At 46.2% G+C, this 23,942-nt stretch overlaps 1 protein-coding gene across 1 annotated transcript in view; it reads left to right on the top strand.

The window, feature by feature from the left end:
- Positions 1-23,942, top strand: part of PRTG (protogenin) — a 170,128-nt gene that overhangs the window by 114,384 nt on the left and 31,802 nt on the right. The window contains exons 13-18 of the mRNA XM_056115327.1: positions 108-294; positions 1,623-1,750; positions 3,442-3,612; positions 6,412-6,594; positions 8,459-8,579; positions 10,850-11,009. Coding sequence (XP_055971302.1) covers positions 108-294; positions 1,623-1,750; positions 3,442-3,612; positions 6,412-6,594; positions 8,459-8,579; positions 10,850-11,009 — 950 coding nt within the window. The remainder of the gene's footprint in view (positions 1-107; positions 295-1,622; positions 1,751-3,441; positions 3,613-6,411; positions 6,595-8,458; positions 8,580-10,849; positions 11,010-23,942) is intronic.

Here is a 23,942-nt window from a genome sequence, read left to right as displayed (position 1 = left end):
TGGAGTGGGGGTACACCTGAAGGCCCCTCCAGACCAGGGTGTGGGGCTCAGCCCCTTTCCTAGCTCTCCCCTGCCGTCTCTCAGACCAGCCTTGTCCTCCCCGCCAGCCGTCCGTGACCGCATGGTGCCACCACCGCCGCCCCCTCACCATCTCTACGCCAAGGCCAACAGCTCGTCCTCGGTCTTCTTGCACTGGCGGAGACCCGCCTTCACCGCAGCCCAGACCATCAACTACACCATCCGCTGCAACCCCGTGGGCCTGCAGAACGCCTCCCTGGTTCTCTACCTGCAGACGTGAGTAGCTGCTCCCAGGGGCTGTTCTTTGCCTCCTCCTCCGGAGGATTAAGAAAACTAGAGCCAGAAATAAAAGAAAAAGCATCAGGAGCAGGAGGCACGTTTGGTATTTACTGCTTCGACTCAAGCATCACGAGAGGCAGGAGCTGCTTTCTCTGACGGTGCACATGTTCCAGCCTATGGGGGTAGTGACTTAAAAGAGGGTCCTTGTGTATTTGAACGAACACATTTGCTGTTTGTCTAAAGGGATTGTATCTTGAGGGTGGGCAGGGGAGACGGATGAGCAGTGACAGGACCGCATCGCTGGACACACAGTGGCTGGACACACCAGTGCGGCTGTCCCCAGCGAAGATTCCTGTTTCCTGCCCATTCTGCCTTCCCTCACTTCTGTCCATCTCAGCCCTGTGTCCTTGGCACTCGGCCCCTCCCGCTCACGTCTCACCTTCCTGGGCTGGCCTGACCTCCCGCAGGAACGTGGGCTCAGGCACATCGTCTGAAGGAATGGTGTAGGAATGGTGTCTTTGCCGCACTCACCCCTGAAACAGCATTTTCAGGTTTTGCTGTGTAATTTCCCTAAGTGATTTGTTTTAGTCCCCTAATGTATTGCAACAGGCTGGAGCGATAGCACAGCGGGGAGGGCGTTTGCCTTGCACGCGGCCAACCCGGGTTCGATTCCCAGGATCCCATATGGTCCCCTGAGCACCACCAGGAGTAACTCCTGAGTGCAGAGCCAGGAGTAACCCCTTTGCATCACCGGGTGTGACCCCCCCAAAAAAAAATAATAATAAGAGAAAAGGAGGCTAGAGTGATACCACAGCAGGGAGGGCATTTGCCTTGCATGCAGCCGAGCAGGGTTCGATTCCCATAGAGTCCCCCGAGCACTGCCAGGAGGAATTCCTGAGAGCAGAGCCAGTAGTGACCCCTGTGCATCACTGGGTGTGACCCGAAAAGCAAAAATTAAATAAGAGAAAGGAGCTGGCAGGTAGCAAAGTGCATAAAGTACCCGCTTTGCACATGGCCAACCTGAGTTTGATCCCTCGCACCCCAAATAGTTCCTCCAAGTTCCTCTAGGAATCATTCCTGGGTGCAGAGTCAGGAGTAAAGCCCTGAGCAGCACCAAGTGTGTACCTCCAGCCTAACCCCCCCCCCCAAAAAAAAGAAAGCAAAAAGAGGAAAGAAAGAAGGGAAGGGGAGGTGGGAGCAGAGGAAACAGAAGAGTGGACAGGAAACAGGGAGTGCAAGATGACGGCATGTGTCCTGCCGCCCGGGGAGTGGTGCCAGCCTTCCGGAGACTGTGCCACGGGCACTAACATGGCTCGTTCTTGCAGATCTGAAACCCACATGTTGGTCCAGGGCCTCGAGCCAAACACCAAGTATGAGTTCGCTGTTCGCCTGCACGTGGACCAGCTGTCCAGCCCCTGGTGCCCCGTTGTGTACCATTCCACGCTTCCAGAAGGTAACGAGCATGGTCCCTGGTGGCTTTTTTCTCTAAATGCGTAAAACCCGTTTTCCCCTGAGAAGGAGACTCAGGTGTGTGGGCGGCGGCTGCTCGGGCGCTGGGGCTTCCCTAGTTGTCAGTTTGGCAGCAGAGCGCCAGCACCCAGGCCCACCAAGTGACCCATGCACAGCACCTGCCTGGCGTGCGTGCAACCACTGGCCCTGTCGCTGAGAGGCCTCCAGCTCTGCGGGGTCATGGCGCCACCACCCCTGCCTATGCCCTTGTCGTTCACCCCCTGCTCTGGGCTCCTGCCACCTGTGCACACCCACGTGCAGATGGGGGTTGGCTTTCCCGCTGGGGTGAGCGGACTTTGGACTGGTTTGTCCTCATGAATGTTTGTGTGACGAGGTGGCTGCAGTTAGGATGTCATTGTGTGCTCAAGGTGAGTTACAGAGAGGTGAAGATCCGGGCCAGGGTCAGCCTCTCCCATGGGGCAACATGCCCGTCCTGAGTGCCAGGTAGCCCCACGCCAGCTGCTGCCATGCTTGGCTCTCTGCAGCGTCCTGGGCAGGGCTTGTGGCATTTGCTGATACTTGGATAGACGTGGAGAGTATCGCCCTGAGTGAAATGAGCCCGAGGGAGAGACAGACAAGAATGATTGCGCTCATTTGTGAGATAGATATATGTATATATATACATACACACACATTTACACACATATGTGTGTATATGTTTGTGTGTGTGTGTGTGTGTGTGTGTGTAAGACTACTGTCATACCTAAAGACCAGGAGAAACGAGGGCCAGGAGGACTGGTCCCTGGTAGGAAACTTGCCACAAAGTGGGAGGGGGAGTGCAGTTAGGACAGAGAAGGGACCACTGTGATGTTGATGATGGTTGGAAATGATCACGCTAGACACACACTGAGTGCTGCGAGTTAGCAAAGTGACACGCATGACACCCTTTCAGTACCTGCGTTACAAACCATAGTGCCTGAAAGGAAAACAAGAGAGAGAAAGAGAAGAAAAGTGTCCGCCATAGAGGCAGGCTGTGCGGGTGGGCAGTGGTGGGGCCCGGGCACGTTGGTGGTGGGAAACGTGAGCTGGTGTAGGGTCGGGTGTTGGAATAACTTTGTAACTGTGTATCTCAGGGTGATTCCACTAAAAACTATTTTGAAACAATGGATTTTCCTCCCCTGACTCTGCAGGCAGGTGGTGAGCAGGTCTGGAGCTAGTGTCCGGCAATCGATTGCCCTCCCCCCTACCCATGACAGGGCCATGGCAGCTGGGGGGCCTCATGCCTCTGCCCGGCTTGGCAGGCCTCACCTGCCTTCAGCTTCAGGGTCTTCCTTGCAGCTCCCCAGACCCCCCCCATTGCCCCCTGCTTCCTCGGCAGGAAGCTCATGCAGGTTTTAAGTGGTGGTGCTTACTAGGGCTCACACCCCATTTCGGGGGGCGGGGGACACAGAGTAGAGCTGCCGGGATGGTGCATGGCTTATGTGGGACATAAGGGACTTGGGCTCATGATCACACAGATGTGCAAGGCAGGGGAGGGGGCGGAAACATCTTAACTCACAAATTTGCAAAAAACAGATTTTTGCGGGTTTGAGATTGGTGGGGGGAGGGGGGCGGTGTTCTGGCTTTTCAGACTCATTTGTCAGCTGGTCATGGGCCTCCAGCCTCTAACGGGGTCCCTTATGCCTGTGTGTGCAGCGCCCACGGGCCCGCCAGTGGGGGTGAAGGTGACGCTGATCGAGGATGGCACAGCTCTGGTGTCCTGGAAGCCCCCCGACCGCCCGGAAACGGTGGTGACCCGGTACACAATCCTGTACGCGTCGAGGAAGGCCTGGATCGCAGGGGAGTGGCAGGTCCTGCACCGTGAAGGTAAACTGGCTCAGAAATACCAGAATGAGGGGAAGGAAGGAGGGTTAGGGGAGTGTCAGAGCGGACGGGGACCGAGAGCTTGTTCCTGGTTTGCGTTTATAAAGAAAAAGAAAAAGCATCTTATTGTTCATTTCTTTTTAAAGTTTGAGCACCATTATTTACAGAACTGACTGGGAAAGCTTTTAGTTTTGTTTGTTTTTTGAGCCATGCCAGGTGGTGCTTGGGTTTCCCTCCTGGCTCTGCACTCGGGGGTCACTCCTAGCTGCGCATGGAGGACCATATTGGATGTCAGGAATCGAACCCAGGTCAGCTACACTAGCAAGGCAGACGCTCTCCCAGCTGGACTGTCACCCTGGGCCCTGTCTGACTGAAAGCCTCTGATGGGCAGTGTTCTAGCACCACACCCTCCCCCCACCGTGGTCCCCCCAACCGTTCTACCCTCACCTCAGTTCTGTAGAGCAGTTCTTGGGACTTACTTATTTCCTTACTAGGGCTCGCTTCACCCCACATACGAGTGAGATCGTTCTGCGTCTCCTCCTCTCCTGTCTCCATGCAGCCTGATACTCTCCAGATCCACACACAGAGCAACAAAACACACGATGTGTTCAGAGCCCCCCCATCCACTTGAGAGGCAGATTACAAAGTTGCAGCTTAATCTGTGTTTTCAGTTCTGTTCAAACTGTGTAACTGTGTTGGTGGTCTATGGCCGTCACCCTCACTCACATCTTCCTGTAACTGACATCGTCCTGTAACTGAAGCCTGATGGTATTCACCGATTACTTCCTGATCCCTTCTTCCCCCCTTCACTTCTTTCCGTGACTGTCTCCTCTGAACACTGGGGTTGAGGGTGATCTAAGTGTCCCCCTTTCTCTACAGTACATTTCCTTATCCAGTATTCTGTATTCCACAGATAAGTGAGGTCATCCTATATTTGTCTCTTCTTCTGGCTCGCTTCATCAACATGATACCTTCTAGTTCCAGCCAAGCTGTAGAAAACGGCATGATTTCATCATTCCTTGCACATTCCTTATCTTGTTGATTCCATATCTCGTTTATTCGTATCTTGTTGCTAAACAGTTTTAAAAATTAAATCTTGAGGGGAAAAGTGAAGCGATTGATATGCCTATTTGTGCAGGAATCGAAAGCTTCTGTCCTTCTAGTTAGAGTGACATGTCATAATAAAACCTTGAAGCTTTTTAAACTCGCCTGCCTGAGAGCGGCCTGCAGCGCGGACAGTTGCTTCCTGGTCCAAGCAGGGCTCGTGTGTGTTTTTAGCTGTTGGACTCTCTAGCTATAACTCTGCCAGGCCAAGGTGAAACCCAGGAACATGCAGCCAGGCTGGCTCATATTCCATTGTCTGGACGTTTAGCTGCCTCAGTCCGGGTGACCTGAAGGAGACGCTTGAACCTGACTTCATCTCCCAGATCACCTTGACAGCTGCATTTTATAGAGAAACACACATACACTGGGGGTAAGGCAGTAGTACAGTGGGTAGTGCCTTGCACACGGCCAATCTGGGTTCAATCCCCAGCATCCCATATGGTCCCCCAAGCATCACCAATAGTGATTCCTGAGTGCAGAGCCCTGGCTACTCCTGGAGTAGCCACGCCAAGTGTGACCAAGTGGAGCGATAGCACAGCGGTAGGGCATTTGCCTTGCACGCAGCCAACATGGCCGACCCGAGTTCGATTCCTCCGCCCCTCTCGGAGAGCCCGGCAAGCTACCGAGAGTATTCGATATGCCAAACACAGTAACAACAAAGTCTCCAATGGAGACGTTACTGGGCCCGCTCGAGTGACCCAAAAAGAAAAAGAAAAAAAAAACAACATAATGGCATTATTTGCAAAAAATACATATATTTTTTCATCTATATATATCCAGCTTATCTAACTTTGGATACCATGAGTGGCTTAAACAGAGAGAGAGGAGAGAGAGAAAGAGAGAGAGAGAGAGAGAGAGAGAGAGAGAGGAGAGTTCTGCACATAAAAGAAAAATCCAAACAAAATATCATGGTACTTTAGGGACAGAGAGTACAGCGCATAAGACACTTGCCTCATATGTGGCTAACTTGGGTTTGTACCTTGGCACTGCCATATGGTCTCCTGAGCCTGACCAGAAATGACCCCCAAGTGCAAAGCTAGGGATAAGCCTTGAGCACTGCACAGTGGAGTCTCCAAACAAAACAGCACACACACACACACACCACACACACACACGCACCACACACACACACACACACACACACACACACACACACACACACTCCCAAACTCATGCTATTTTTCAAGACCACTGGCTAAAACCAAATTCCAGGGGAGGGCGGTACAGAGGATGTGTGTCCTGTGCAGTATCGAGGGAGAACTCGGGCATACGGAAGTACACACAGTACGCATGTCCCACACATGTCCATATGTGCTCACAGCAGTTCACCTCGGTGTTTGGGATGAGAGAGTGTCCTTTTACTTACATTTGCTTTCTAAACCTTCTGTAGTGCATATGTGTTAACTTTCATAGTAAGAAAACCTTGTGTGTTTTCTCCTGACAGCCCACAGAAGGAAGTGGGGTTGGAGCCGGGGTTCCTGGGCGGAGGGTCGTTTGGGGAAGGTCAGCGCAACACAGGTATGAGGGTGGGTGGAGAGACTCACACAGGACGTCTGAAACTCTGCTCCCGGCACTTTTCAGTGTCGTGAACCCCTGGCAAACCAGTACTGTGGGATGTGAGCAGGAAAGGAATGTGATTACTGGGAGAAAAGGCAACTGCACCGAGCATTGCTAAATTTCCAACGGTTCTATTTCTAGGGGCCATCACCATGGCTCTGCTGGAAAACCTGGTGGCAGGAAACGTGTACATCGTCAAGATATCTGCCTCCAATGAGGTGGGGGAAGGCCCCTTTTCAAACTCTGTGGAGTTGGCTGTGCTTCCAAAGGAAACTTCAGAATCAAATCAGAGGCCCAAGAGACTAGATTCTGCCGATGCAAGAGGTCTGTATGCCAGCACAGCCACTGGTTTGACTGGTTTTTCTGAAGAAATAAAAAACGTACTTTCCTCCCATCTTTCTGCCTCTGCTCCAAGCCAGCGCTCAGCTCCCTGGATGGTGCTTGTGGGGGTTTGGTCTGTGGGGCGACATGGTCCTTCTCTCCTTCACTGCCAGGAAGCAAACTTCACTCTGCATCACCTGCAGCTTTCAGACCACTGTTCTAGAAACAACTTTTCCCACAGTGCAGCCACCAAGACAAAACCATCACCCTAATGACCGGATGGGAGGGGGCTTCTGAGAGGTTGGCGGCAGTGGTGGTGGTGTCCAGGCTAAAGAGAGTGTGGAATTCAGGAAGTAAAGCTAGTCTTTCCAGAAGGAAAGGTGTTTCTTTCTAGAAAGCAATGGAAAAACTCTTCATTAAAGAGCCACACTGGGGCTGGAGCAGTAGTATAGCGAGAGGGCATGGCCTTGACATGGCAAACTGGCATCCAATATGGTCCTCCGAGTACCACCAGGAATAATTCCTAAGGCAGAACCAAGAGTAACCTGTGAGTATTGGTGGGTGCTCAGCGAGGACCCCAAAAGTCAAAAAGAATTTTAAGGAGCTGGAGCAATAGCACAGTGGGAAGGGCATTTGCCTTGCACGTGGCCAACCCGGGTTCGATTCCCAGCATCCCATATGGTCCCCTGAGCACCGCCAGAAGTAACTCCTGAGTGCAGAGCCAGGAGTAACCCCTGAGCATACCAGGTGTGACCCAAAAAGCAAAAAAAAAAAAAAAACTTGTTTAAAAGAACTGCCTTCCCTCCACATGGGCAGCTTGTTCTGAGGGGAGTTGGGACCCCTCTATGGCCTAGGGTCAGAGACATTTTCCTCCTTTTATGTGGCCTGCAGGAAGAGCAATGCAGGACAGATGCAGCCTGAACGGAGGAAATGGGCTTGAGCTCCTGGGACGGAGGGAGGGAGAGAGAGAGAGAGAGAGAGAGAGAGAGAGAGAGAGAGAGAGAGAGAGAGAGAGAGAGAGTGCGTGCATGTGAGAAAGCCAGACACGGCCAGGCATTTTGTTGTACAGGAGAGAGCCAGCTGCTGGAGCATCAGAGAAAATGGAGAGAGAGAGGCTTGTATCAGTTCTCAGACACCCCATTTGGTGGTGGATGCTGGGGGTCACCCCCAAGGTCTTACACGTGCAAGGCTGTGTCCTGCTGCTGAACTACACCCAAGGCTCGCAGATGACCTGGCTATTACCCTGTGAAGTACCGGGACCCGAGTATAGCACAGTTGGGAAGGTGTCTGTCTCACACACGTGACTCCTGACATCCCTTCGGGTTCCCCGAACCATGCAGGAGGGATCCCTGAGATTCAGGGGTGATCGCTGAGCACCACCGTTGTGCCCACCCTCACCCCCCAGCAGTATGAGGAGCACGGAAAGCTTATTAGACATACAGAAGCAAGGACCACACCCCAGACCTGCCTGGTGAATCGGATTCTGTTGTACTATATTTAAACACACAAAAATATGTTTTAAATGCAAATGAATCTTCAGTGTCTTTTTTCAGGGTAATGATGTGAAAGTCCCTTTGGCTTGTTGGGAACATCTATGCATTGTTCCTTTAAATATTACAAATTGTGGACTGATACAGGTCTGATAAAACAACCCCTTATCTATAATTCATACTTAAACTCTTCACAATTGGGAGGAAAACTTCCATCCTCTAGATTGCCAACAAAAACACGAGTTTTCTGTTTAGACATGAGCAATGTCAAGTTTTCCTATAAAATGAATGCGGAGTGTAGACAAGTAAGTATTTGAAAGCTATAATAAGTGGAGTCATTGATCTTTCTGATTGATGCTGCGTCACTGTGTTTCCAGTTTATTCAGGCTATTACCACCTGGACCAGAAGTCAATGACGGGCATTGCTGTGGGCGTCGGCATAGCTCTGACCTGCATCCTCGTCTGTGTTCTCATCTTGATATACCGGAGTAAAGCCAGGTGTGTTACTATCGCCACAACTGCTGAGGCAGCTGAAAGCAGGAATGTTTATGCCGCAGTAACCAGAGAAAGCACAGCTCAGTGAAGTTCCCTTAAAGAGGAGCTGGGAATTTCTTCTTGAAAATTAAGCCTATTGTTTTTTGAGTTCTCATAGCTTATAGATGGGAATTGCAAAAGGAAGGGAATTCCTTTGGATTTTCTCTTTTTTGCTATTTGGGAAAATGACTGTTCACTTATTTTTATGTGCACTGTCAGGGATCAAACTCAGGTCCTCATGCGTGCAGAGTCCAGCCTCCTTGCTCCCTGCCAGATATAACTGGGTACTCCAGGCATGGAGGAAAACAAATGTAGTAACTCAGCACTGCTTGGGTTTTATTAGGATGTTTGTTTGTTTGTTTGCTTGAACCACGTGCAGCTGTGCTCAAGCTTACTTTTGGCTCTGTTCAGGGATTACTCCTGGCAGGGCTCAAGGGATCTGGGTTGAATCAGAGCCAGTAACGTGCAAGACAAGCACCCTACCTACTGTGCTCTCTCCAGCTCAGGGCTGATACTTATAAACTCAGTCTCATCTGAAGTTTGACTGTTGCTAAAATATCAGTAGCAATGGAGCTGAATTTTGTGTTTTAGCTTTTGCTATTGTTGTTGTTGTTTGTACAGGCGTATCAGGGGAACCTGCAGTGTTGAGGGTTGAACCAGGCCCCTGCATGGAAAGCATGCTTCAGCCCTTTGAGCATCTCATGAGCTCCTGTACTTAGGGTTTTGCTTTTGTTCTTTTATTTTGTTTTTTTTTTTAATCATGCTCCTGTTAGGGCATTTGCCTTGCAAGCAGCTGACCAGGGTTCGATTCCTCCGCCCTTCTCGGAGAGCCCAGCAAGCTACCGAGAGTATCTTGCATGCACAGCAAAGCCTGGCAAGCTCCCCGTGATGTATTTGATATGCCATACACAGTAACAACAAGTCTCACAGTGGAGATGTTACTGGACCTGCTAGAGCAAATTGATGAACAACAGGAGGACAGTTCTACAGTGCAGTGCTCCTGCTAATTCAGGAGTCATTCCTGATGGTTCCTGGGGAGACTATGTAGCACCAGAAATGAACCCAGGGCAAAACAGGCACTCCAGCCCTTTGGGCCATCACTGTGGCCCCTCCTTAATTTTTTAAAAAAAATTTTTTTGAATCACAGTAAGATACACCCTTCTTAATTTTCTTAAGGTTCTTCTCTAAATTAAAAAACCAAAGTCAAATTCTGTACCACTTTTAGTGAACCATAATAGATTCTTTCCAGGAGCGTGTTATGCAGTTCATGTACATCTGTTATTTGTGTATGGAAATACAGTGAAGAAACGTGTTAATGGAGAGTCTTACCATCTTTTGGTACATTGAGCAGATTTAGTTTTACTGTCCCAAGTTTCTCAGCTTCAGTTTATTTTTTGTGAATGTGATTATTGAGACCCAGGATCACACTGGGCCTCGTGCATGTGAGACAGGTACACGTGCGTGGGTCTAGTACCGCTTTCTCTCCCGGGGGAAGGGGAGAATTGGTAAAAGTTTTATACTGACTGTTTTTCATGATGACTGACTTGCAGAAGTGACACTTACCTAATTATCCATTGTTAGTTGGCATTAAGGGGATTATTTTGTTTTTCTTTCTTTCTCTTTTTAGTTTTTGGGCTATACCTGGTGGTTCCCAGGGCTTTTTCTGCACTCAGGGATCATTCCTGGAGGGACCCAGGTCCATTATGGGTCCCAAGAATCTAACAGGGGTGTAGTCCAGGCAAGGCAAGCACCTTGCATGTGTGTACTGTCTCTCCAGCACTGTTAATTGACATTTAAATTGTTCTGTTAGTGTGCTAATATGCAGGTCTGCAGCAAAACATGTGATTCTTAAAAATCTAAACTTATAAGTTATTTTAAGTTTTATTATAAACTGGTAAGCTTAAACTATACTCATTTAAACATTTAAAAACTCCATATTTCCCAAAACAATGTTTATATACATTCAGCCTTGATACATACTTGCTTAAGTCTTCGTTAAAATGAGAACATTTTCCTTTTATAAAAAAAACTTTATTTTTTTGTTTTTGTTTGGGGACCACACCCTGTGGTGCTCAGAGCTGACTCCTGGCTCTATGCTCAGGTGGGGCTCAGGGACCACTCGGGGTGCTGGAATCCAAAACCAGTTTGGCTCTATGTAAGCAAGGGCCTCTCCCAATCAATGTGCCGTTTCCAACTTTCCCTTTTTTTTTTCTTTTTGAAAAACAATATTTCAGGAAATCCTCTGCTTCAAAGGCATCACAGAATGGAACTCAACAGTTATCTCATACTGGCGCTTCTCTCACTAGTGGACTTGAAGTGGGAAAGACCCTGGAGCGAGCTGGAGGAAATGAAGAGTCGCTGGTGATAATGCCAAGCAACTTCGTTGATGCGAAGGTACTCAGAGTCCGAGGCTGGCCTCCCGCCTCCGCTCCAGCCATCGCCCTTCCTCTTCTCGTTTCCTAACCCAAAATGCTTGTGTTGAGTGTATTATTGCATCCGTATCCATATATCCACAATGAAATGTGAAAAAAATTCACAGAGGTTCTTATATTTGTATTTGGGGAGAAGAAAATAGGAATGAAGGAGAAAAGAAGTAAAGATGAAAAAAATGATGAGAAAGCATACGTTCAGTTACATGAAATTATATTGAACCAAGTCAAGAGACCAGTTGATACTTAATTAATCGATACTTAATCTCATTTTAACAGCTTTGTGTTCACTGGGTGTTTCATGAATCCATATTCTATTTGGTTTGGCTGGCTTTTTTTCAGGGGTGAGGCTACCACAGCCGGCTGTGTTCAGGGCTTACTCCTAGGGGATCACTCAAGGGTCACTCTTGGCCACCATACACGGTGCAGAGGATCAAACCTGGGTCAGCTGCATGCAAGGCCAGCACCCTTCCCATTGTCCCACCCACTGTACTATCTCTTACCTTCAGCATGGCTGACCCAAGTTTGGTCCCTGGCACCCCATATGGCTCCCAAGTCCCAGCAAGAGTGATCCCTGAACACTGGCAGGAGTGGCCCTAAAACCAAAAAAGTGAAAAAGAAGGTAGAGAGAATGAAATAGGACAGAGACCATACATGGCTTTCAAAAATTAAAATATTTACGATCTGTTCCTTTATAGAAAAGCTTTGTCAAATTCTTCTATAAATTATTTTCCCACCTCTTCCCCAATAAAATATGGCAAAATTTCAGTCAATTTTGGTATTGCATCTTACATAATTTAATAGGTGCCATTGATTTATTTCTATATTTTATCTATATCTGGTGCAGTCCAATATTCGCTTTATCCAAAGGATAAACGCACATAGAATGGATAAATAATAATTGATCTTTATACACCTTCAAGGGTGATTGATTAGAGGTCGCCCTAAAAGCTTCTATCCCTCTCAGAGAGCCTGGAAAGCTACCAGAATATCCCGCCCCGAATGGCAGAGCCTGGCAAGCTATCTGTGGTATAATCGATATGCCAAAAACAGTAAATACAACGAGTCTCATTCCCCTGACCCTGAAAGAGCCACCAATACGGCAGCGTTACGAAGGATGAGGAAGGAAAGGCTGATAAAATTTCAAGGCTGAACTAGGCTGACAAAACAAAGAAGGACTGAAATGACTGTCTGTACTTTCAATGCACATACACTGGCATCAGATGCATCCATCGAGGACCTGATGGTACAAGCGCGAAAGATCAACTACGACATCTTTGGTCTGACCAAGATGAGAAGGCATCAATCAACACATCACGCCGTTTTCGACACTGGAGAAGAACTGTTCCTCGAAACATGTGACAAAAGAGGCATCAGTGGTGTTAGTGTCCTTGTCAACACGAACTTGGCCATAAGCATTGATTCATTCAAATGCCTAACAACCCAAATTGGACGATTACACTTGAATAGATGTGGCTCAAAACCGGCAGTTTCTATCTTTGTTGTCTGTGCACCAACATCCAATTATGATGAAGGGGAAATTGAGAAGTTCTACATGGAACTGGAGAAGTTCTATAAAGAAGACCTTCTACAGATGATTGTCGGTGATTTTAATCTCAAGATAAGACCGAGAAGCTCAGCCAAAGAACTCCACATTGGGACCCATGGCCTAAAATGGAACCAACAGGGTGAGAGATTATCAGAGTTCATCATGTCGACCAAGAGCATCCATGGTAACTCACAGTTCTGAATCTAAACGTTGGACATGGGAATCTTCCGGTGGATGGTTCTACAACGAAATTGACCACATCATATTCAATCTATGGTTTCGCCTGACCAATGTCTCTGTTATCCCAAAATTCCAAATGGGATCAGACGGCCATCTCTTTCATGCAAAATTCTACTTCACGAAGCGGGGGAAAAGGGCTGCAAAGTTTAAGAAGAGAACTCCCAGAATGACCACCAACTGGTAGCTCTTTGGCACTATTGCAGCAACATGGGAAGATGCCGTCGTTGACAACATTGACAAAGAAAAGGATCAACTGGTTCAGCACCTCCCTGTTTATGCAAGGAACACCAAGAGATAGCTACAAAAAAACGCCTGTCGTTGAAAACTCATTCGCCAATGTGGCTTGGTGCGAGCCTCAGGCAACTGCAAGCAAATGTCCGAGTTCGCAAAGCAGTGCAGGGAAGCGATAAAGGAAAACCTCAAAGAGAGAAGAGCAGCAGTGCTGGCAGATGCAGCAGAAGTTGGAAAAGCATTTGAAAGCCCGCCTGTCCTTCGCCAACTACAAGACCAAGATGACTGCCCTCCGACATCTTGATGGATCTATCACACCTTCCAGAAGGGCAATGGAAAAGATTATCCATGATGTCTACTCAGATCTCTTCAATAGCCACGTCCACCTGCCCACATACTAAATTCTGCAGGAAGGATATGTTGTTCCCAACGTTCTCCCTTCCAAAATCCAAAATGCCATTTCTTCGGTAAAGAAGCGAACAGCACCTGGCCCAGACAAGGTCAGACCCGAACACCTGAAGAACCTGCCATCAGTACTCATCAATACACTGGCTTGGCTCTTCACACACTACCTGTCTGAATGCAAGGTTCCATCCCAGTGGAAAACCATCTGGAATGTACTACTGTACAAGAAGGGAGACATCCATGACACTGGCAACTATCGCCTGACCTGCCTGTTATCTGTCGTCCACAAGCTGTTCACTCGAATCATCCTGAGTAGGATTGGCGGAACACTAGATGAAGGACAACCATGCAAACAAGCTGAGTTCCGAAAAGGATTCAGCACGATCGACCATATCCACATGATAACCAAGCTCATTGATGTTTCTCGGGAGTTCAAGATGCCACTCTGTCTAATGTTCATTGATTTAAAGAAGGCCTTTGATTCTGTTGAGACTGAAGCGGTCATCGAATCCCTAGCCAAACAGGGCGTTCAAACTCAATACATCAGGATCCTCCATGAGCTGTATTATGGATTCACTACCAGGACCTCACCATTCTACAAGGAAGTGATCATCCATGTCAAGAGAGGGGTTCGGCAGGGTGATTTCACCAAAACTCTTCAGTGCCACCCTCAAGAACGTCATGTGATGACTGGAATGGGAAGAAATGGGAGTGAAGATAGACGGTCGGCAATTACACCCCCTCCACTTTGCTGAAGACATCGTTCTAATGACACCAAACATTAGCCAAGTGGCATAAATGCTGGCCAACCTTGATCATGAGTGTGGAAAGGTCGGACTACAGCTGAATCTCACAAAGACAATGTTTATGAGAATCGGTCTCGTTCCTGACGTTCCATTTCCTCTCAATGGAACAAACATCTCCAAATGCAAAAATTATGTGTACCTAGGTGAGGAAGTCAACATGACGAATGACCTGGCACCTGCATTGCACAGGAGGAAGAGAGCAGCTTGGAATGCCTTCAACAGCGTCAAAGAAATAGCTAAGAGGACGAAGAACCTCCAGTCCTGGGCACATCTCTTAGATTCCACTGTTCTTCCTATATTAACATACACCTAAGAGACCTGGGCCCTACGAAAACAGGATGAGAACAATATTTTGGTTTTCCAAAGAGGAGTCGAAAGAACTATGCTTGGAGTATCACATTCCACTCAAATGAGAGAAAGAATCCGAAGTTCCGACCTCCGTCAGTGATCAAGAATCCGGGACACTGTCTCATTTGCCAAAGCGTTGAAAATCAGATGGGCTGGACACGTAATGAGATTTGGAGACGACCGCTGGACTAGAGCCATTACTGACTGGATTCCACGGGATGTCTAAAGATCACATGGCCGCCAACCTACGAGATGGTCAGACTTCTTCATCAAGACCCTGACCATTTGGTTTAAGGCTCTTCATGTTCCTGGAATGAGCAGACGCCATTGGGCTACACTAGTATGCAACAAGGACCATTGGAGATGTTACTGGCGCCCACTCAAGCAAATTGATGAGTAATGGGATGTCAAGTGATAAAATGATCTGGCGCAGTCCATATAGGCTTTATCAAATGGATACATGCACATAGAATGGATAAATAATAATTGATCTTTGCTACTCCAGTTATGTTTTTTGAAACTCAGGTTATTTTTTATTTCATGATACAAATGTAAGTCACCCAACTTATTTAATTTAGAACCCAAAAACTCTTCGTTGGACCCTTAAATATTTCCCTTGGGTTAGCTAGCCTGAGAGGTGATTTTCTGTATCCACCCACCCCACCCACCATCTGATGCCATTTGATTGAGCATATGTGCCATTCCTTTTTCTTTCTATGACTTTTTAAAATATTTCAAACGTGGAAAAGGCAAAGAAATAACAATGAATCCAGAGTAGTTTTCAGTCCCTGTCACTGTCACTATTCTCTTGTTGTTATTGATTTTTTCAAGCGGGCCCAGTAACGTCTCCATCGTGAGACTTGTTACTGTGTTTGGCATATCAAATACATCATGGGTAGCTTGCCAGGCTTTACCATGCGGGCAAGATACTCTCGATAGCTTGTCGGGCTCTCCGAGAGGGGTGGAGGAATTGAACATGGGTCGCCGTGGTCGTCCATGTGCAAGGCAAGCAATTGAATCACCGTGAGATACAGTTAAAAATCCTTCATGATTGAGTTTCAGTCATACAATGATCGAACACTCATCCCTCCACCAGTGCACATTTTCTACCACCAGTGTCCCCAGGATCTCTCCCCACCCCATCCCATCCTTTCCCCTCCCTCTATGGCAGACAATTTCCCTCTTACTCTCTCTTTACTTATGTGTACTATGGTTTGCAATACAGATAATGAGAGGCCACCATGTTTGGTCCTTTATCTACTTTCAGAACACATCTCCCATCCCCAGAGATCCCTCCAACCATCATTAACTTACTGATCCCTTCTCTATCCCAGCTGCCTTCTCTCCAAGCTCATGAGGCAGGCTTCCAACCATGGAGCAATCTTCTGCCTTTATCTCTACTGTCCTTGGTTGTTAGTCTCATATTATGATATTTTATTTTCCACAAATGAGTCATTCTGTGTCTGTCCCTCTCTTTCTGACTCATTTCATCTAGCATGATACTCTCCGTGACCATCCACTTATAAACACTTTTCATGGCTTTTTCTTTCCTAACAGCTGCATAGTACTCCATTGTGTAGATGTACTAAAGTTTCTTTAACCAGTCGTCTGTTCTCGGACACTCAGGTTGTTTCCAGATTCTGGCTATTATGGACAATGCTGCAATCAATGTACAAGTGCAGAAGTCATTTCTACTGTGCTTTTTTGCCCCCTCGGGGTATATTCCCAGAAGTGGTACTGCTGGATCAAATGGGAGCTCAGTTTCTAGTTTTTTGAGAAACGTCCATGTTGTTTTCCAAAAAGGTTGGACCAGCCAACAATAAAGGAGAATCCATTTCTCCCCACATCCACACCAACACCGATTGCTTTGTTCTTTTGGATGTGGGCCAGTCTCTGTGGTGTGTTGTTTTGATCTGCATCTCCCTGATGATTACTGATGAAGAGCATTTTTCCATGTGCCTTTTGGCCATTCGAGTTTCTTCTTTGAGAAAGTTTCTGTTCATTTCATCACCGCATTTATTATGGGATTAGATGTTTTCTTCATGTAGAGTTCAATCAGTGCCTTGTATATCCTTGATATTAACCCCTTATCACAAGGGTATTGGGGGCTGGAGCAGTAGCACAGCAGGTAGGGCGTTTGCCTTGCACGCAGCCAACCTGGGTTCAATTCTCAGCATCCCCGAGCACCGCCAGGAATAATTCCTGAGTGCATGAGCCAGGAGTAACCCCTGTACAACGCCAGGTGTGACCCAAAAAGCAAAAAAATTAAAATGAAGGATATTGGGTAAATTTCCTTTCTCATTTTGTAGACTATTTTTGTATCCTGGTCATTGTTTCTTTTGAGGTGTAGAAGCTTCTTAGTTTAAGATAGTCCCATTTGTTTATCTTTGTTTCCACTTGTTTGGTCAGTGGTGTTTAATCTTTGAAGATACCTTTGGCTTCAATGTCATAGAGGGTTTTGCTGACCCTTCAATGTACCGTATGGATTCTATCTGATGTTGAGGTCTTTAATCCATTTTTTTCTTTTTATTTATTTATTTATTTATTATTAGTGAAACACCATGAGGTACAGTTGTAGACTTACAAACTTTCGTGCGTGGGTTTCAGTTATACAAAGAATGAGTACCCATCCCTCCACCAGTTCCCCTTCTCCACCACCAATGATCCCAGTAGCCCTTCCATCCCCCCCATCCCACCCTGCCTTTGTGGCGGGGCATTCCCTTTTGCTCTCTCTTTTCTTTCCTTTAGGGTGTTGTGATTTGCAATAGAGGTATTGAATGGCCATCGTGTTCAGTCTATAGTCTACTTTCAGCACGCATCTCTCATCCCAAGAAAATCCTCCAAACATCCTTTATTTGGTGTTCCCTTTTCTATCTGAGCTTCCTTTTCCCCTAGCATGTGCTGCCAGCTTCCAAGCCATGGAGCAGACCTCCTGGTCCTTATCTCAACTATTCTTGGGTGTTCAGCTCCCATTCTGTTACTTTATGTTCCGCAGATGAGTGCAGTCTTTCTATGTCTGTCCCTCTCTTTCTGACTCATTTCACTTAACATACTTTCCATGTAGAACCACTTGTATGTAAATTTCATGACTTCATCTTTTCTAATAGCTACATAGTACTCCATTGTATAGATGTACCAAAGTTTCTTTAACCAGACATCTGTTTTCGGGCACTCAGGTTTTTTCCAGATTCTGGCTATTGTAAAAAGTGCTGCAATGAACATAGAAGTGCAGATGTCATTTCGACTGTACTTTTTTGCCTCTCCGGGATATATTCCCGGGAGTGGTATTGCTGGGTAAAATGGGAGCTCAATTTCTAATTTTTTGAGATTCGTCTATTCTGTTTTCCAAAAGGGCTGAACCAGTCGGCATTCCCACCAACAGTGAAGGAGGGTCCCTTCTTTAATTCATTTTGACCTTACTTTTGTGCCTGTGTTAGGTAGAGGTCTAAGCCCATTTTTTTGCATGTAGCTGTCCAGTTTTGCCAGCACCATTTATTAAAGAGGCTTTCCTTGCTCCACTTTATCTTTTTTGCTCCCTTATCAAAGATTAGATGATCATATATTTGAGGGTGTGTGTAAAGATATTCAACTCTGTTTCATTGGTCTGCAACCATATCACTTTCTTCTCTCACTATGTGTATGTAGTAGAGCCATGGACTTACAGATATTGGTTTTATAGCCTGCGATTTTACTATACAAGTCTATTGTTTCTAGGAGCTTTTTGGTAGAGGCTTTAGGGTTCTCAAGCTATAATATCATGTCCTCTGCAAATAGTGAGAGACTGATTTCTTCATTTCCTCTCCGTGTGCCCTTAATACCTTTTTCTTGCCTAACCTCTATGGCAAGTACTTCCAGTGTATATTGAATAGAAGTGGTAAGAGTGGGCATCCTTGTCTTATCCCTGATCTTAGAAAGAAGGCTCTTAGTTTTTCCCCATTGAGGATAATGTTTGTAGTGGACTTGTGGTAGATGACTTTGACTATATTGAGGAAAGTTCCTCCAATTCCCATTTTGGTGAGAGTTTTCATTATAAATGGGTACTGGATCTTGTCAAATGCTTTCTCTGCATCTATTGATATGATCATATGGTTTTTATCTTTTCTTTTGTTAATATGATAGATTATATTGATTTTCAAATGTGAAACCATCCTTGCATCCCCAGGATAAATCCCACTTGGTAGTGTTGTATGATCTTTTTGATGTGTTGTTGGATTCTGTTTGCTGATATTTTGTTGAGGATCTTTGCATCCATATTCATCAGGGATATTGGCCTGTATTTTGTGTTTTTTTCTGGTGCCTCTGTTTGCTTTTGGTATTAGGATGATATGTGCCTCATAGAAACTGTTTGTGAGAGTTTCTGCTTCTTCAGTTTTCTGGAAAAGCTTGAAACGGACTGGCAATAGGTCCTCTTTAAATGTTTGGAAGAATTCGCTAGTGAATTCATCTGCACCTGGGTTTTTGTTTCTGGGAAGGCTTTTGAGGTTACTGTTTAAATTTCCTTTATATTGATAGGTCTCTTCAGGTATTCTAAATCTTCTTGGTTCAGCCTTAGGAGGTTATAGGAATCCAGGAATTTATCTATTTTTTCTAGGTTCTCTTGTTTCATGTCATACAGACTTTCAAAGTAATCTCTGGTGATCTTTTGAATTTCTTTGGTTTCTGGTATGATGTCCACCTTTTCATTTCTGATTCAGTTTATTAGTGTCCTCTTTTTCTTTGTGAGTCTTACTTCAAATATCAGTCTTTGGGCAACAGCTCTTGGTTTCATTGGTCTTTTGGATTGTTTTTTTGGGTTTCTATGTCATTAATTTCTCCTCTAAGTTTTATTATTTCTTTCTCCCTGCCTGGTTTGGACTCCTTTTGTTGGTCATTTTCTAAGATCTTGAGCTATGAAGTTATTTAACCCACATAACCCACACCAAGTGGTTTATGTGGGTCCTTCCTTCCTGAGAAATGCTTGCAGAGCTATAAAATTTCCCTTTAACATGGATTTAGCTCTTCCCCACAAGTTCTGAGAGGTCGTGTCTTCATTCTCATTTGTTTCCAGGAATCTTTTGATTTTTTTTCCTTGATTTCCTTTCTGACCCACTCATTGTTCAAGATTGAGTTGTTTAATTTCTAGGTGTTTGATTTGGTTCTCCGTGTCTGTGTGTGATTCACTTCTTTCTTCAGTGCATTGTGGTCTGGAAAGATAGTTGATACAGTTTCTATCTTTCTGATTCTATTGAGGTATGTTTTGTGGCCCAGAACATGGTCTATCTTGGAAAATGTTCCATGTGCACTAGAAAAGAATGTGTATTTGGTTTGGGGGGATGGAAAGCCCTATATATATCTATTAGCCCTCTCTCTTCCATTTTTTCCTTCAAAACCAGTACTTTCTTGCTGAGTTTTAATATTGTTGATATATCAAGAGGTGATCACGTGGTGTTGAAGTCTTCAACTACTTCTGTGTTACTACCAATGTCCTCCTTGAAGTCTGTTAGCAGTTGTTTTAAGTGTTTTGCTGGCCTTTCATTGTTTAGGAGTGTGACTTCTTCCTGGTGTACATATCCCTTGATTATTAAAAAATGGCCTTTGTTGTCCCTTCTAATCTTTTTTAGCCTGAAATCTATGTTGTCGGATACTAGTATGAACACGCTGGCTTTTTTGAGGGAGTTATTTGCTTGAAGGATTGTTTTCCATTCTTTGACTTTAAGTTTGTGTTTTCTCTGACTGTTCAGATGTGTTTCTTGTAGGCCAAAGAATGTTGGGTTCAGTTTCTGAATCCATTTTGCCACTCTGTGTCTCTTAATTGGTACATTTAGACCATTGACATTGAAAGAGATTATTGTCATGGGGTTTTATGCCATCTTTAGAGGTTTGTTGTGCTTGTAGGGGTTTGTCTTGCCTTACAGTAGGCCCTTCAGTCCTTCTTTTAAAGTTGACTTTGAGTCTTTGAAGTTCCTGAGCTGTTGTTTATTCATGAAATAGTGTATCGTTCCTTCAAGTTCGAGTGAGAATTTAGATGGATAAAGTATTGGTGAGACATCCATGTCATTGAATTTTTTCACTACATCTCGTCATTGTCTTCGGGCTCTGCCGGTTTCCTCTGATAAGTCTGCTGTAAATCTAATGGGTGCTCCTTTGTATGTGATTTCCTTCTTTGATCTTGCTCCTTGCAGTATTGTGTCTCTAACTGTGGTGTTTGTCATTCTGATTATGCTATGTCTTGGAGTTTTTATATTAGAGTTTCTTTTAGTTGATACCCTTAGGTCTGGATGTCTGCATTCTCCAGCTCTGGGAACTTCTCAACAATGTTGTCTTTAAATGTTGCTATTTCATTGGCACTGCCTCTCTGTCCTTCTGGTACTCCATTGATTCTTATATTGTTCCTCTTGAGTTTATCCCCTAGGTCTCTGACTCACCCTAGAGCTATTTTGAGGTCTTTTCCCATCATATGTTGCTCCCTGTATGCTTTTGCTGGTCTGCAAGCTCACTGATTCTGTCTTCAGCTGTAGCCATTCTACTGTTGAGGGCACCCACTGAGTTTTTATTTTGTCTATCGAGTCCTTTATTGTTGACACTTCTGTTTGTAGCTCTCTTATTTCTGCTCTCATTTCTTCCTATATTTTATTGGCTGTCCATTCCACTGTTTCTTTCATGTCCTCCTTTAATTTACTGGATGCCTGTTCCACCGTTTTGTTTCTTTTATTTTTTTAATGTAGGAGTATTGCTAATTATTCAGCCATTGAGTAGGCTGATTGAGTTGGGCATGAACTCCACCTTACTTTTTTTTTCTTTTTTATTTATTTATTGAATTACTGTGAGAGCAGTTACAAAGCTGTTGGGTTTAAATCTCCGTCATACACCCGTCCCTTCACCAGTGCCCAATTTCCATCACCAAAAATCCCAGTATACCCCCCATCCCACACCCTTCCCCTACCTGTGGGGCAGATGATTTCCACATTACTCTCTCTACTTTGATCACATTCAGTATTTCGACACCAGACCCACCATTATTATTTGGGATTTTACCCCAACACTCAGATCTGTCGAAAAGGCAACGGTAGACAATTTGTTCTCTTTTGCTGGTTATGAGTAACATATGATGTCACACGGCCACTGTCTGTACAATTTTGGAATTTCAAAATTTTAACAATTAAATCTGGAAGGATTTCTGCCAGAACCTGCTGGATTCCAAGTTTTGTTCCTGAGTCTCTGGGATCATGGCCATTAAGCAGCTTGATCAGAAGCCAGAAAGGCCATTCGTGGGGGGTGACCCAGGGGTCTCTTTGGGGCGGAGAGGAAAGGGTCGGCTTCACCCTCATCCTGTGAGGCCCCACATGTCTCGTCACTGTGGACCCAAACCTGACTATCCAGTGGCCTCTGGAGGATGGTGACCACTGAGCCTCCAGGGGAAACTGGCCAAGGCACAAAACCTATTCCCACCTGGGGTGGCCCGGTGCCGGTGACCAACTGCGGGGGCCAGACGCATTTCTGCCAAAATCTGGGTTCCAAGATTTGTTTCTGAGTCTCTTGGATCATGGCCATTAAGCAGCTTGATCAGGAGCCAGAGAGGCCATTTGTGGGCGGTGACTAGGGGTCTCATTGGGGCAGGGAAGAAAGGGCCGGCTCCACCCCCATCATGTAAGGTCGCATGTGTCTCATCACTGTGGGCCCAAACCTGACTGTCCAATGGCCTCTGGAGTATGGCAGCCACCGAGCCACCATGGGAGGAGCAGGTGGAGAGACAGCACCCTTTTCCCCCTGGGTGGCCCAGCACCAGTAACCTGCTGCGGGAACCGGACGCATTTCTGCCAAAAGCCGCTGGGTTCTAAGACCTGTTTCTGAGTCTCTGGGATCATGGCCGTCAAGTAGCTTGCCCAGGATCCAGAGAGGCCGTTTGTGGGGCAGCGACTCGGGGTCTCATTGGGACAGGGAGGAAAGGGCTGACTCATCCCCATCCCGTGAGACCCCACGTGTCTCATCACTGCGGGCCCAAACCCGACCGTCCAATGGCCTCTGGAGGATGATGGTGACCGAGCTGCCAGGGGGAACAGACCAAGGCATGAAACCCATTTACACCTGAGGTGGCCTGGCACTGGTAACCGACTGCGGGAACCAGACCCATTTCTGCCAAAAGCCACTGGGTTCCAAGATTTGTTTCTGAGTCTCTTGGATCATGGCCGTTAAGCAGCTTGATCAGGAGCCAGAGAGGCCATTTGTGGCCCATCATTTCTTTGAGCTCATTGAACATCCTCAACATTTCATCTCTGAATTCTTTATCGAAGAGATTGTATTCATGGGTATTCCCTGTTGAGGCTTCCGGGGTCTTTTCTTCATTTACTCTTTGTGGTGGGTATTTTCACTGTTTCTTCATGTTGCTGTGGTAGCATGAAGTTGGGACCCTTCATTTCACTATCAGTGTCCCCCTCTTGCTGCGAAAAAGGATTCTGGATGAGCCCAGTCGATAGTCACCTTTTCCCCCTTCTAAAATACTCACTTCCTCTTTGGTGCTCCTCTGTGACTTATGTGAGGCCTCTAGTGCAGCTTCAGAGGGTGTGTTTTTTTTATATTAGTCATGTTCCATTTCTTGTGTTCACCGTTATTTTGGTGAGATTGGAATAGGCTGTGGACTGTTGGCCTGATGTGTTTGGAATAGCCGGGCTGTCCTCCTCAGAATTAGGTAATGGATTTTGAGCTGTGAATAGTCCAAAGCACTGGGAAAAAGGGAAAATCACTGCGGCCACGTGAGCAGCCTCTGCCCTGGAGGCCACGTTGCCCACTGCTGCTGTATCCCTGGGGGAGTTCGCCATTGGGTGCTGTGCGGGATTTAAGTCCCACTTCTGGTGCGATCCTGAAACTCGCTCGGGGGGCACCTTAGCCAAGAGGGAGTCCTGCAGTTCCCAGGTTTGCTTTCTGGCCGCACCGCCCAGAAAGGCAGTGCTTTTTTAAAAATAAATAAATAAATAAATAAACCCTGAGCTGGAATAATCAGGTAGGAAAAGAAATGAACCCAAAACCTTCAGGTGTTCTGGGTCTTTCTTTAGAAAGAAAAGTCTAAATAAACCAAGTATATATCCTTGAACACTAACAAATATCTTGAATCTGTTATGTTCCACTTGTGCAAAAGAAGGAGTAGTGGGAGGGGCTGGAGCAATAGCACAGCGGGTAGGGCATTTGCCTTGCACGCAGCTGGCCCAGCTTTGATTCCCAGCATCCCATATGGTCTGCTGAGCACTACCAGGGGTAATTCCTGAGTGCAGAGCCAGGAATGACCCCTGTGCATCACCAGGTGTGACCCAAACAGAAAAAAAAAACCCAAGAAGGAATAGTGGGG

The sequence above is a fragment of the Sorex fumeus genome, unplaced genomic scaffold (assembly GCF_029834395.1).
Source record: "Sorex fumeus unplaced genomic scaffold, SorFum_2.1 ptg000029l, whole genome shotgun sequence".
Taxonomy (NCBI): domain Eukaryota; kingdom Metazoa; phylum Chordata; class Mammalia; order Eulipotyphla; family Soricidae; genus Sorex; species Sorex fumeus.
The sequence above is the reverse complement of the archived record's forward strand: the minus strand, read 5'-3'. Positions and strand labels throughout refer to the sequence as shown.